This window comes from Loxodonta africana, chromosome 11 (assembly GCF_030014295.1).
Source record: "Loxodonta africana isolate mLoxAfr1 chromosome 11, mLoxAfr1.hap2, whole genome shotgun sequence".
NCBI lineage: Eukaryota > Metazoa > Chordata > Mammalia > Proboscidea > Elephantidae > Loxodonta > Loxodonta africana.
The window spans coordinates 92,527,577-92,539,764 of NC_087352.1; the positions used below are offsets into that span (position 1 = coordinate 92,527,577).

The window sequence follows — 12,188 nt, forward strand, 5'->3', positions numbered from 1 at the left end:
TGTTATCCTGTCTATTTTTATACATGTTTGAAATCTCCCGTTCTAAAAGTTTTAAAAATAATTTTAAAAAATTGCTCCTCTGAAGTCATAAATAAAAATAACAATTTTAAAACAAACTTTATCAACTCTGTAGATTGTGATTCTTTTGCATCACAGGTTCTGGAACCTGAGTGCAAATATGAATCACCTGAGGGCTTCTTAAGGTACAGATTTCTGGGCCCACCCCTAGAGGTTTTGATTCCATAGATCTGGGGTGAGGCCTGGGAATTTTCTCTTCCAAGAAGTTTCCAGGCGATTTGGTTGGTGAGCCATACCTTGATAACCAGTGTTTTACATAAATTATTGTAAAAAGCTTCCTGAATGACCCTTGTGGGAAATTTCATGAATGCTGTATTTGAGTGGTGATGGTGGGCCTATCCTTTTGAATTTGGTGAAAAAAATAAGCCTCTGAGCCTTAGCTAATGCATCATTTCGGTTATGTCTGGTTTGGATTGCCTGGTTGCTCAATGTAGCTCAAGAGAAGTCACATGGATCTATTGCCCAGATCATCTTGGCTTAGCTCTTAGGCACTTCAGACTTGAGGTTCCTGGGTGTGTGTACGTGGGGTGGAGGAAGATGGCAGTTTTTTTTCTATAATAGTTTTCTTATTGCTATGTGTTGTGAGTAAAGTTTTAATTTTTCTGAAATGTCTAGTGTTAATAAAAGCTTGGTTTTCATATACTAAGGTTAAAGTAGGAGTCGTAAGTGGTGCAGACACTTAACGTGCTCAGCTACTGATAGAAAGGTTGTTGAGTTGAGTCCGCCCAGAGACTCCTCAGAAGGAAGGCCTGGTGATCTAACTCCAGAAAATCAGCCATCAGAAACCCCATGGAGCACAGTTCTACCCTGACATATATGGACTTGCCAGGAGTCAGAATCTACCTGAAGGCAGCTAACAACAACAAGTCAATTCTCGACTCACAAATGGCTGTGAGTAACCACAGCCATTGGCAGTAAGGCACCTAGATTTGATCACTTAATAAACATCATGTCTTTGGTAACCGTACGACTTAATGTAATTTCTCTATCATTTCCATTCCAATTGTTGAGCTTTAGTTATGTATTAAATGTTATCACCTAAAGATACATGCAGATGTCGACAAATAGAAATAATTGAATTGAAAATTTGAATAATGTGGTAGGGAAAAAAACATCTGAGTTCCAAAGAACCAGAAATTTTGTAGAGATCTAAGAGGTGATCCAGTCCAGGGTTGAAAAATATGTCACATCATGTTCCATCTCCATCAATGGCTCACTTTGCTCATTGCTGTGTGCAGAAGGGAACTGAAGCCCCATTTGGGCTCCAACAGAGAGAGTGATAATTCATTCGTAACGTTTGCCATATCCACGAGGGAGCCTAGTTACACCCTCAAGCCTGTAATCACTTTGATCCATGGCTTTAAATCCTTCCTGAGGAACGAGGAAATGGAGGCCCCCAAAATCTAAAGACATTACCAAAGTCATCCACTACCTAGTGGCTGTGCTGATATTTAGGAGGTAGGAATTTCGTTGTTTCCATAAACCACTGACAGTAGATTATAGACAACTGATCTAAGTACTTAGGGCCAAAAACAAAAGAAACTGTAGTAGTCACAGTGTTTAAAATACGCTGTAGATCTGGACTACTGTAGTGAAAGTTCAGGGTCATTTATAAAAGGTAACTTGTGAAAAGCTGGAGAAGTGAGGAGCCAGTTCGGGTGGCAGTCTGCCTGAGGTATCCTTGCCACCACTAGGCAAACAGAGGGATGCAGCAGCTCAAGACAGCCAAGGTAAAGAGTGACCAAGGCTGTCTGTCCCTCCACGGAGGGGCTGGCTGTGGTCTGTCGGTCAGAGTTGTGGGACGCAGTTAGGGGAGAGAAACCTTGTAACGTTTTTGTTTTGTTTATTCATTGAGAAAGTACTTGGCCAGACAGCATTGTGTATTTGTGTGTTTTGTGTGTATGTGTAAATAATATAGTGTAGCTAAAGCAATTTTTTTTTAAAAAAAAAAAATTTTTTTTTTTTAAGCAATTAGGTAAAAAAAAAAAATTTTAATTAGGTAATAAGCAGAAAATAGATGTCTAAAGAGACAGCAGGACATGTTAACACTGAAGCTGCTTGTGGTACCACTGGAAGGTGTATAGGTGCTCCAAGGGAAGAGATGTATGATTAAATTCTACACTAGGTATTCTGCCATTTGTCAGATACTTGTGCTATAATAATGGCTGTCACTTGTCGAATGCTTGGTATGTGCTCCCACTTGTCTGAGTTTTCATGTGTTATTTAATGTCAGTCATTCTGAAGCAGTAGGTGGTATCTGTTTTTGAGGCTTCAAATCATCATACTGCTTTCCCAAACAATTTCTATTTAGAAACCATTCACCCATTTTACAGAGGGAAAAACGAAGTTTCACATACCTGGAAGGGACATGAAATGAGAATCAAACCAGGTTTACCCACTTCTGAAGCCACTGTTCATGTTGTTGTTGTTAGGTGCCATAGAGTCGGTACCAACTCATAGCGACCCTATGCACAACAGAACGAAACAGTGCTCGGTCCTGAGCCATCCTTAAAATCGTTGTTAGGCTTGACCTCATTGTTGCAGCCACTGTGTCAATCCACCTCATTGAGAGTCTTCCTTATTTCCGCTGACCCTGTACTCTGGCAAGCATGGTGTCCTTCTCCAGGGACTGATCACTTCTGACAACATGTCCAAAGTATGTAAGACGCAGTCTCACCATCCTTGCTTCTAAAGAGCATTCTGGCTGTACTTCTTCCAAGACAGATTTGTTCGTTCTTTTGGCAGTCCACAATATATTCAATATTCTTTGCCAACACCACAATTTAAAGGCGTCAATTCTTCATTGGTCTTCCTTATTCATTGTCCAGCTTTCATGTGCATATGATGCGATTGAAAATACCATTTTCGTGCTTGGGTCAGGGGCACCTTAGTCTTCAAGGTGACGTGTTTGCTCTTCAACACTTTTGAAGAGGTCCTTTGCAGCAAAATTTACCCAATGCAATGCGTCTTTTGATTTCTTGACTGCTGCTTCCATGGCTGTTGATTGTGGTTCCAAGTGAAACAAAATCCTTGACAACTTCAGTCTTTTCTCCATTTATCATGATGTTGCTCGTTGGTCCAGTTGTGAGGATTTTTGTTTTCCTTATGTTGAGGTGCAATCCATACTGAAGGCTGTGGTCTTTGATCTTAATTAGTAAGTGCTTCAAGTCCTCTTCACTTTCAGCAAGCAAGGTTGTGTCATCTGCATAACACAGGTTGTTAATGAGTCTTTGTCCAATCCTGATGCCCCGTTCTTCTTTATATAGTCCAACTTCTCATATTATTTGTTCAGCATACAGATTGAAGGTGAAAGAATACAACCCTGACGCACACCTTCCTGACTTCAAACCAATCGGTATTCCCTTGTTCTGTCTGAACAACTGCCTCTTGATCTATGTAAAGGTTCCTCATGAGCACAATTAAGTGTTTTGGAATTTCCATTCTTCATAATATTATGCATAATTTGTTATGATCCACACAGTCAGATGCCTTTGCATAGTCAATTAAACACAGGTAAATATCCTTCTGGTATTCTCTGCTTTCTGCCAGGTTCCATCTGACATCAGCAGTGATATCCCTGGTTCCATGTCCTCTTCTGAAACCGGCCTGAATTTCTGGCAGTTCCCTGTTGATATACTGCTGCAGCCGTTTTTGAGTGATCTTCAGCAAAATTTTGCTTGTGTGTGATATTAATGATATTGTTCTATAATTTCCATATTCGGTTGGATCAGCTTTCTTGCGAATAGGCATAAATACATGTCTCTTCCAGTCAGTTGGCCAGGAAGCTGTCTTCCATATTTCTTGGCATAGATGAGTGAGCACCTCCAGTGCTGCACTTGTTTGTTGAAACATCTCAATCGATATTCCATCAAGTCCTGGAGCCTTGTTTTTCACCAGTGCCTTCAGAGCAGCTTGGACTTCTTCCTTCAGTACCATCGGTTCCTGATCATATGCCACCTTTTGAAATGGTTGAACATCAACTAATTCTTTTTGGTATAATGACTCTGTGCATTCCTTCCATCTTCTTTTGGTGCTTCCTGCATCATTTAATATTTTCCCCCATAGAATCCTTCACTATTGCAACTCGAGGCTTGAATTTTTTCTTCAGTTCTTTCAGCTTGAGAAATGCCGAGTGTGTTCTTCCCTTTTGGTTTTCCATCACCAGCTGTTTGCACATGTCATTATCATACTTTACTTTGTCTTGTCGAGCTGACCTTTGAAATCTTCTGTTCAGTTCATGTACTTCATCGATTCTTCCTTTTGCTTTAGCTGCTCGATGTTTGAGAGCAAGTTTCAGAGTCTCCTCTGACATCCGTCTTGGTCTTTTCTTTCTTTCCTGTCTTTTCAGTGACCTTTTGCTTTCTTCATGGATGATATCCTTGATGTCATGCCACAACTCATCTGATCTTCAGTCACTGGTGTTCAATACGTCATATCTCTTCTTCAGATGGTCTCTAAATTCAGGTGGGATATACTCAAGGTCATATTTTGGCTCTCGCGGACTTACTCTGATTTTCTTCATTTTCAGCTTGAACTTGCATGTGAGCAATTGATGGTCTCTTCCACAGTTGGGCCCTGGCCTTGTCCTGACTGATGATATTGAGCTTTTCCATCGTCTCTTTCCACAGATGTAGTTGATTTGATTTCTGTGTGTTCCATCTGGCGAGGTCCGTGTGTATAAAATAGTCACCGTTTATGTTGGTTAAAGAAGGTATTTGCAATGAAGAAGTCGTTGGTCTTGCAAAATTCTATCATTCGATCTCCAGCATTGTTTCTAACACCAAGGCTGTATTTTCCAACTACCAGTGTTTCTTCTTTCTGCTCATAATCATTACATAATACTGCCATTTGCATCTAAATTCTCTGAACCTGTGTGCTCTTATTTGTAAACTAGAGATAACACCAAATATGCACATCAGGAGAACCAATTTTTTTTAATGAAAACTTCATAATTTACCAAGCTTTATTTAGAAATAATATGCAGTTATTAATAAATAAAAGACTTAAGCCAACAAGCGGCATTTCATAGTCATATCATTTATTCATATCCAGTAAGCAATGTTATTATGTAGTTTTACTAACATTAATTTATTTTCTTCCTTTACTGAACTGTTTTTTCAAGACCATCATTGATTTAACTGGATAGAATTTAGTCTTTACTTTTGTATCATAAATATCTTTTTTACTAAATAGTCACGCTTGAAGGAACTGAGCAATTAATTAAATTGCAGTATAATTAGTGGTTGCACAGTAATACACAACCACATATAGTCTTTAAAATGCTTATTATTTAGGCAGAGATAGTTTGTCATTTCCTCGTATGTCTTTATTACATTAAATCTTAAAGGCAGAGATACTTAATACATTAGATGTGAAATGTTAGTGCCAACAAGTGAAAGTAATTTAGCTTAGTTATTGCTAGTTAATCCACCGCAGACTCCAAGGCCGTGTTTTAAGACCTTAAAAGGAGTAGATGAAAATATGGTACAATGTGGTCAGTTTCATGTTAGTGAAGCTCATCTTTACCAAAGGATTCTAATGAAAATTGATCTTCCAATTAGAAAAATATAACTTGGACTTATAAAAATATTATAATACGTTAGGCTGATGGATGATTTTCCCCACTTGACTGCCTTTTTTCTTTCTCCATATGATTGCTTTATGGTCAAAGACATGTTCGTGTGCTGTTGAGTAGATTCAGACTTATAGCAACACTATAGGGCAGAGTAGAACTGCCCCATAGGGTTTCCTAGGCTCAAGTCTTTGCAGGAACAGTCTCCAGGCCATTGCTGTCACGGAGTGGTGGGTGGGTTTGAACTGCCAACCTTTCAGTTACTAGCCAAGCACTTAACCATTGCATGACCAGGGCTCCCTGGTCAAAGATAAAGCACGTTTATTTATATGTTATATTTATATATGATAAAATCTCCTTTAAACTTAATAAAGGTTTTGTTGCCTTTAATTAGGAAGATTTGCTCTAAAATAAGAGAACGTTGAAAACTGTAATACAAAACTGAAATTCATGAGAAACTTTAAAAAACAAATATCTAATGAGGCTAGTTTACAGGCTTTAGAAAGTGACTCATAGCTAGAACTTCTAAGTAAGGATTGGAATGGAAAGTTTTAAGTGACAATCTGCCTAATTCAAGGAATAGAGTTAATTCTTCTCAGGCTAACAATCTTATAATATGGTGAATTGAGCGAGGACATCCTAAAACGTGAGTTTCATCAGGGCTTTGTACTCTCTTTCACTGTCAGGATTTTTGTATTTTACAATATGTTTGAGGCTTCCAGGCCTCACATCACTTTCCCAAGCTAAACAAACAAAAAACCAAACGCATTGCCATCAAGTGGGTTTTGACTGATGGCGACCCCATGTATGTCAGAGTACAGTTGTGCTCCCTAGGGTTTTTAGCGGCTGATTTTTTAGAAGTAGATCTCCAGGCCTTTCTTCTGAGGTACCTTTGAGTGTACTCAAACCTCCAGCTGAGCACGTTAACTGTTTCTACCACCCAGGTACAAACCCCCTCTGTAGGTTTAGGTCCACTCTGTTGAGCTTTTCTATTAGATAAACATGAGATGGTAAAGTCATCACACTTGTCGCTGGCTTCCTGAACAGTCACAGCAAATGGTATTTAACATTGTATGCAGTTCTATTCCTGGCAGTTGACAGAACTTTTTGTGTGTTGATTTGTTTTCCCGTCTTGTTTTCTGTAGAAGCGCTCTAGAGGTCAAGTGCTGTTTGATAAAGTATGTGAACACCTGAACCTGCTAGAAAAGGACTACTTTGGGCTTACATATCGAGATGCTGAAAACCAAAAGGTGAGAGATAAAAGCAATACAAAATAAGATGGATTGAGCTGCTTGTTACTGTGCACAGGTGAGCTAAAACTAAACAGGTGGATCATTTTTTTCCATTTTCCCTCCGTCCCTGCACTTTCTACTTTGAATCCCTAAGTGCTGTTCATCACCTTACTTCCTTGTGAAGGAAATTATTTAGAGCTTTCTTTAATCTTGATTAAGATTAAAGAAAGCCCTGGTGGCACAGTGATTAAGAGCTCAGCTGCTAACCAGAAGGTCAGCAGTTTGAATCCATCAGCCACTCCTTGGAAATCCTATGGGGCAGTTCTACTCTATCCTATAGGGTTACTATGAGTCAATGGCAACGAGTTTTTTTTTTTTTTAAATCTTAATTATTCTAGAAGCGGTAAGTCAGCTGTTCTGTTTTTCATGTTTTTAGTGATTTATTATTCCAGAGAAGCATGTTATGTGATGCTTTTTTTATGACATATTACACCAGATTATTGGAGCCAATGAGAATCAATACATTGGTACATACGTAGAAAACAGGTTCATATCCCAAAATTCTATGAGGATATCAGGGTTGTGACATAAATTGTTAGGGCAGTTGAAGATTGGGGCTGCTATCCTATTTTTAATTCATGTCATTATGCTTTCATATCCTTTCCAAATCAGTAGATGGGATGAATGGGTCATTAGCTGACTTAAATATGTCTGCTGCATTCAGTGGGCATTTAGTGTGTAATATAGTTGACTGTAATGCCTGAGTCACGAATGCAGGCACTCAGGGCTCTGCCTCACTAATCCCTGTAACTACCTGAAAAATAAAGTATGTTTCCATTGTGTTGGTGGTGGAAATGGAGTCACAGAAATCTTTTTCATAGGTTACTTGTTTTGGTATTGTGGAATAAGTCATACTTAATGCCAGCTGAATTCAGGGGACCATTTCTAACTTTATGATTAAGCATCTGATTCTCCAGGTAAGAAAAATCACAAATCTCAAGCAAGCATTCATTTATGAGGGAAGTTTTCCAGATGAGTGGGTGCGTGAGAACCTGCAGTTACAGGAGCCACTGACATGGGACCAAATGGCCAGGACATCAGTGTGTCAAGTTACATATATCTTTAACTTATTCTGATAACATGTATGAACATAGAATCATCCTCGAATTTTTTATTTCTGTGGTAGCCTGAATCCCTGAAGGCAATGGTTGTAAAAGGAAGAGAATTTTGTCAAGCATGAACTGGGTACACACACGGGTTTTCTTATTATCCTTTCTTAGACCAGGACCCGGGCCTTGCGGTGTCTGGCAGGGAAGGACCGCTGCTCAGAGACCCTCCAACAACCAGCTCCTTAGTGGATATCATTGTTAGGGGATGACCACATGAGTGGATGTCTATCTCTGATCAACATGAAGTAATTTTTATTCTTCTTTCATTCAAATTAAGAATGTTATTTCCTTTTCAGAATTGGCTGGACCCGTCTAAGGAAATAAAAAAACAGATTCGAAGTAAGTTCTGTTTTTTTTTTTCAATGGAAATATGAAGACATTGGTAGTATATAACTAATTGACTACTGTGACTATAAACTTTTTTGAAAGACAGATTAAAATCTCAAATTTGATCTTTGGCAGATTGGTCTAGCTCAGATAGTGTTCGTATTTAATAAGCACAACCCAGGAATTACACTCGACCTATTCCCCCATGTGATATAAAATACATGATTTCATCAAGTGAAGCTGCAAATGGCATTTTAAAAAAACCCATTGCCGTCAAGTCGTTTCCCACTCATAGCGACCCTATAGGATAGAGTAGAACTGCCCCATTGAGTTTCCAAGGAGCGCCTGGTAAACTGCCGACCTTTAGGTTAGCAGCCGTAGCTCTAAACTCTAAGCCATCAGGGTTTGCACAAATGGCAATTAGCCAATTAAAATTTCCAAACTTATTTACTAATGATATCCTGAACCTAACTGCCACAAAAATCAAGCTAAAGGAAATAGTCATTTGATAGTTCAGAAATGAAATAGCAAATCAGATTGAAATTTACTGTCTTGTGACAACCTCTTCTCTTGGTCCCTAAAAATGGGTTAAGAAATGCGTATTTTATTTTCTAATGAATCAAACAATTGTGTGAGGACCTCATAAAATTGAAATATAAGTAGCTAATAAATATGTAACAAGTTGCTAAATCTTGCCAATAATTGAGTGCAAATTAAAAAGGCATTTTCCACATATTTGTATTAGCCAGGATTTAAAAAGTTTAATGATATTCTGCGTTGGCAACTATAATGTATACAGTTGGTAGAAGTGATGTAACCCTTTAAGAGGGCGATTTGGCAGTATTGATAAAAATGTACACAGTCTTTGACCCTTAATTCTACATGGGAAACTTTATTCAGCGTATGTGCAAGAGGGAAAAATGCACGTGTGTGTACATACACGAAACTTGATCATAATACGTTTGCAATGGGAAAAAGCTAGAAGCGTCTTAAGTGTCCGTTTGTCAGGAAATGGTTAAATCAATCATAGAATATTTGCACCATCAAACGCTAGGCAGCTATTAAAAACGAATGAGGTAGAATTAAAAATGTCTTAGCTCTCCTTAGAGAAAATCAGGTTGGTTTAAAACAAGACATATGCATATAAATTTATGGAAAAATTTTGGAAGGCCATGAAAGATATTAACAGTAATTACATCCAAACTGCAGTGTGGGGAATTGGGAAAGAGAATTTTTTTTTTTTTTTTTTAGTTTTTACATTTTTCTGTAGCTCTCACTTTACCATAAACATGAATAATCTTTATAATTTGAAATAATGTGTTAATTTTTTTAAACAATTTATATTCTTCCAATAAAATCTAGATTAATTCTCCTGTCCAACTAATTCTAGTTGAAGAATGAATTTAAGACCAGTTTATTAATAAGAGCATCACTATCATTTAAGTTTTCAACAGTTTATAACTAAAAGAGACAGCAAATATTTCTAGTACCCTTGAAAGTCCTGAGATATCAAAATATCCAAAGTGCTAATAAAAAAGTGAGGAGTAGTTTGAAATGGTTTGATAGCGTATAATATTTCAGGAAAAAGAAAAAAATCATACTTCAAAATATTAGGTGGTTTGCTGATTATTTAGACAATTAAAACATCCTTACTGTATTTTCTAGAGAAATTTATCCCCTCACCAGAAATTTGGTCCTGAAGTAGTTTGATAGAAATAAGTGAATTGGGATTAAATCAGGGACAGCTACAGCTGTGATAAATAAATGGAAAACAGGGCTTTGAACCAGTTCTTCCCAGTGCAGTTATGGCCAAGGAAGCGAAACCGGAAGAGATCCAAAGTTTTAAAATTGGGGTAAACAGGAACCATAACCAGAACAGGAAAAATTACAGGTTTAAACCCTGCTAGACACCTAATCTTAGAAAACAAGGGCAGCATACGTGTATAGCAACCAAATCTCTTGCCCATCAGATTTTGAGCAGAGTCAGAAACAGCAGTGCCCCACTCAAAAATGGCAGCCGACTGTACCACTTTGATGTGTGCCGCTCTCCGCAGTCCTGCCACTAATCCAGTCTCACACATTAGGCTCCTGAAAGGGCTCACTGTGCCTCTTCTGAGTCTTCCATTCCACCGCTTCGACCCATAATTTTTCTCATTCCGGTTATCGTTCAGGAGCACCTAAATTGTAAAAATTTGGGTTCATTTCGGTTTTACTTTGTTGGCCATGACTGAACCAGTTTGAAGTGGTTTGAAGCCCTGGTGGAAACACTACTTTTTTGTTGTTTCGGAGAGTGCTAATAAAAAAATTCAAGATGATGAATATATTCTAAGGATTATTTTATATACAGTTCTTAAAAGCAGATATGCTGAGTATATATCATAACACTATGTATATGAAATCCTCCATATTCATCTAATTAATGAAATACTGCTTTGTAGTTGGCAGATTAATAATTGTACATATAAAATTTTCAAGAATAAGCTGTAATACTGTTACAAAGAAGTCTGTATAAAATGGTCTTTCTTTTCTATTGTTAATAGAATTCTTTTTTTACCTGTCCCCTACCTTCTTTTCAAAGAGAAAAAACCTAACAGCACAATCAGAACATGAGATTTAAAGGATTTTTCCATCATACAGATTAGGCAGTGTGACTGCAGTGTAAAGAACCCTAAGTGTGACAGTCTTTCAGATAAAGGAAGAGGCAAGGAAAATTGGAATATTTTTTAAAAACAGAATTTAATGTTTTTATCTATATTCTTTGTTTCACATCCACTAAAATGCCCTCTTTCCACAAAGTTTGTATTCTACCAAGACAGTGTTTCCCATATCTAGTGTAAGTATTGTACCATTACCTCCTGTTCCTCAATATGGACCGTAAAAGGATGTTTCATCTTTTTTATGCTGTAAGTCTAGTGTATGTTTGTAGAATGAGATCTTACAAGGGAATGGAGATTGAGTTGATAGAGGATTTTAAATTACAAATCTCTGATAAATAGAAAATTGTGAAACTGAAGAATTCATTCTTATGAAAAAAAAATTGTAGTTTTAACAAACTTTTATGCATACTGAACCTTAAAATTTTTAAATATACTATATGCTACATTTATGATATACTAATTTTTATATCCCCTACTTACATGTCAGTTTGTCATACCGTGGGGGCTTGCGTGTTGGTGTGATGCTGGAAGCTATGCCACCGGTATTCAGATACCAGCAGGGTCACCCATGGCAGACAGGTTTCAGCTGAGCTTCCAGACTAAGACAGACCAGAAAGAAGGATTCGGCAGTCTACTTCTGAAAAGAATTAAAAAAAAATTTAGCCAGTGAAAACCCTGTGAATAGCAGAACATTACCTGATACAATGCGGGAAAATGAGCCCCCCAGGTTGGAAGGCACTCAAAATACGACTGGGGAAGAGCTACCTCTTCAAAGGTAGAGTTGACCTTAATATGTGGATGAAGTCAAGCTTTCGGGACCTTCATTTGCTAATGTGGCACAACTCAAAATGAGAAGAAACAGCTGCAAATATCCATTCATAATCTGAATGTGGAATGTACAAAGTATGAATTTAGGAAAATGGGAAATATGTCAAAAATGGAATGCATAGACATCCATATCCTAGGCATTAGTGAGCTGAAATGGACTGGTATTGGCCATTTGGAATCAGACTATCATGTGGTCTATTATGCCGCGAATGACAACTTGAAGAGGAGTGGTGTTGCATGCATCGTCCAAAAGAACATTTCAAGATCTATCCTGAAGTACAATGCTGTCAGTGATAGGATAATATCCATATGCCTACAAGGAAGG

General features: G+C 37.8%; 1 protein-coding gene across 6 annotated transcripts in view; it reads left to right on the forward strand.

The window, feature by feature from the left end:
• EPB41L3 (erythrocyte membrane protein band 4.1 like 3) overlaps positions 1-12,188 on the forward strand; it is a 200,321-nt gene that overhangs the window by 135,046 nt on the left and 53,087 nt on the right. For all 6 annotated transcript variants that reach the window (XM_064294669.1, XM_023543950.2, XM_023543953.2 and 3 more), the window contains exons 4-5: positions 6,796-6,900; positions 8,348-8,390. In XM_064294669.1, coding sequence (XP_064150739.1) covers positions 6,796-6,900; positions 8,348-8,390 — 148 coding nt within the window. The remainder of the gene's footprint in view (positions 1-6,795; positions 6,901-8,347; positions 8,391-12,188) is intronic.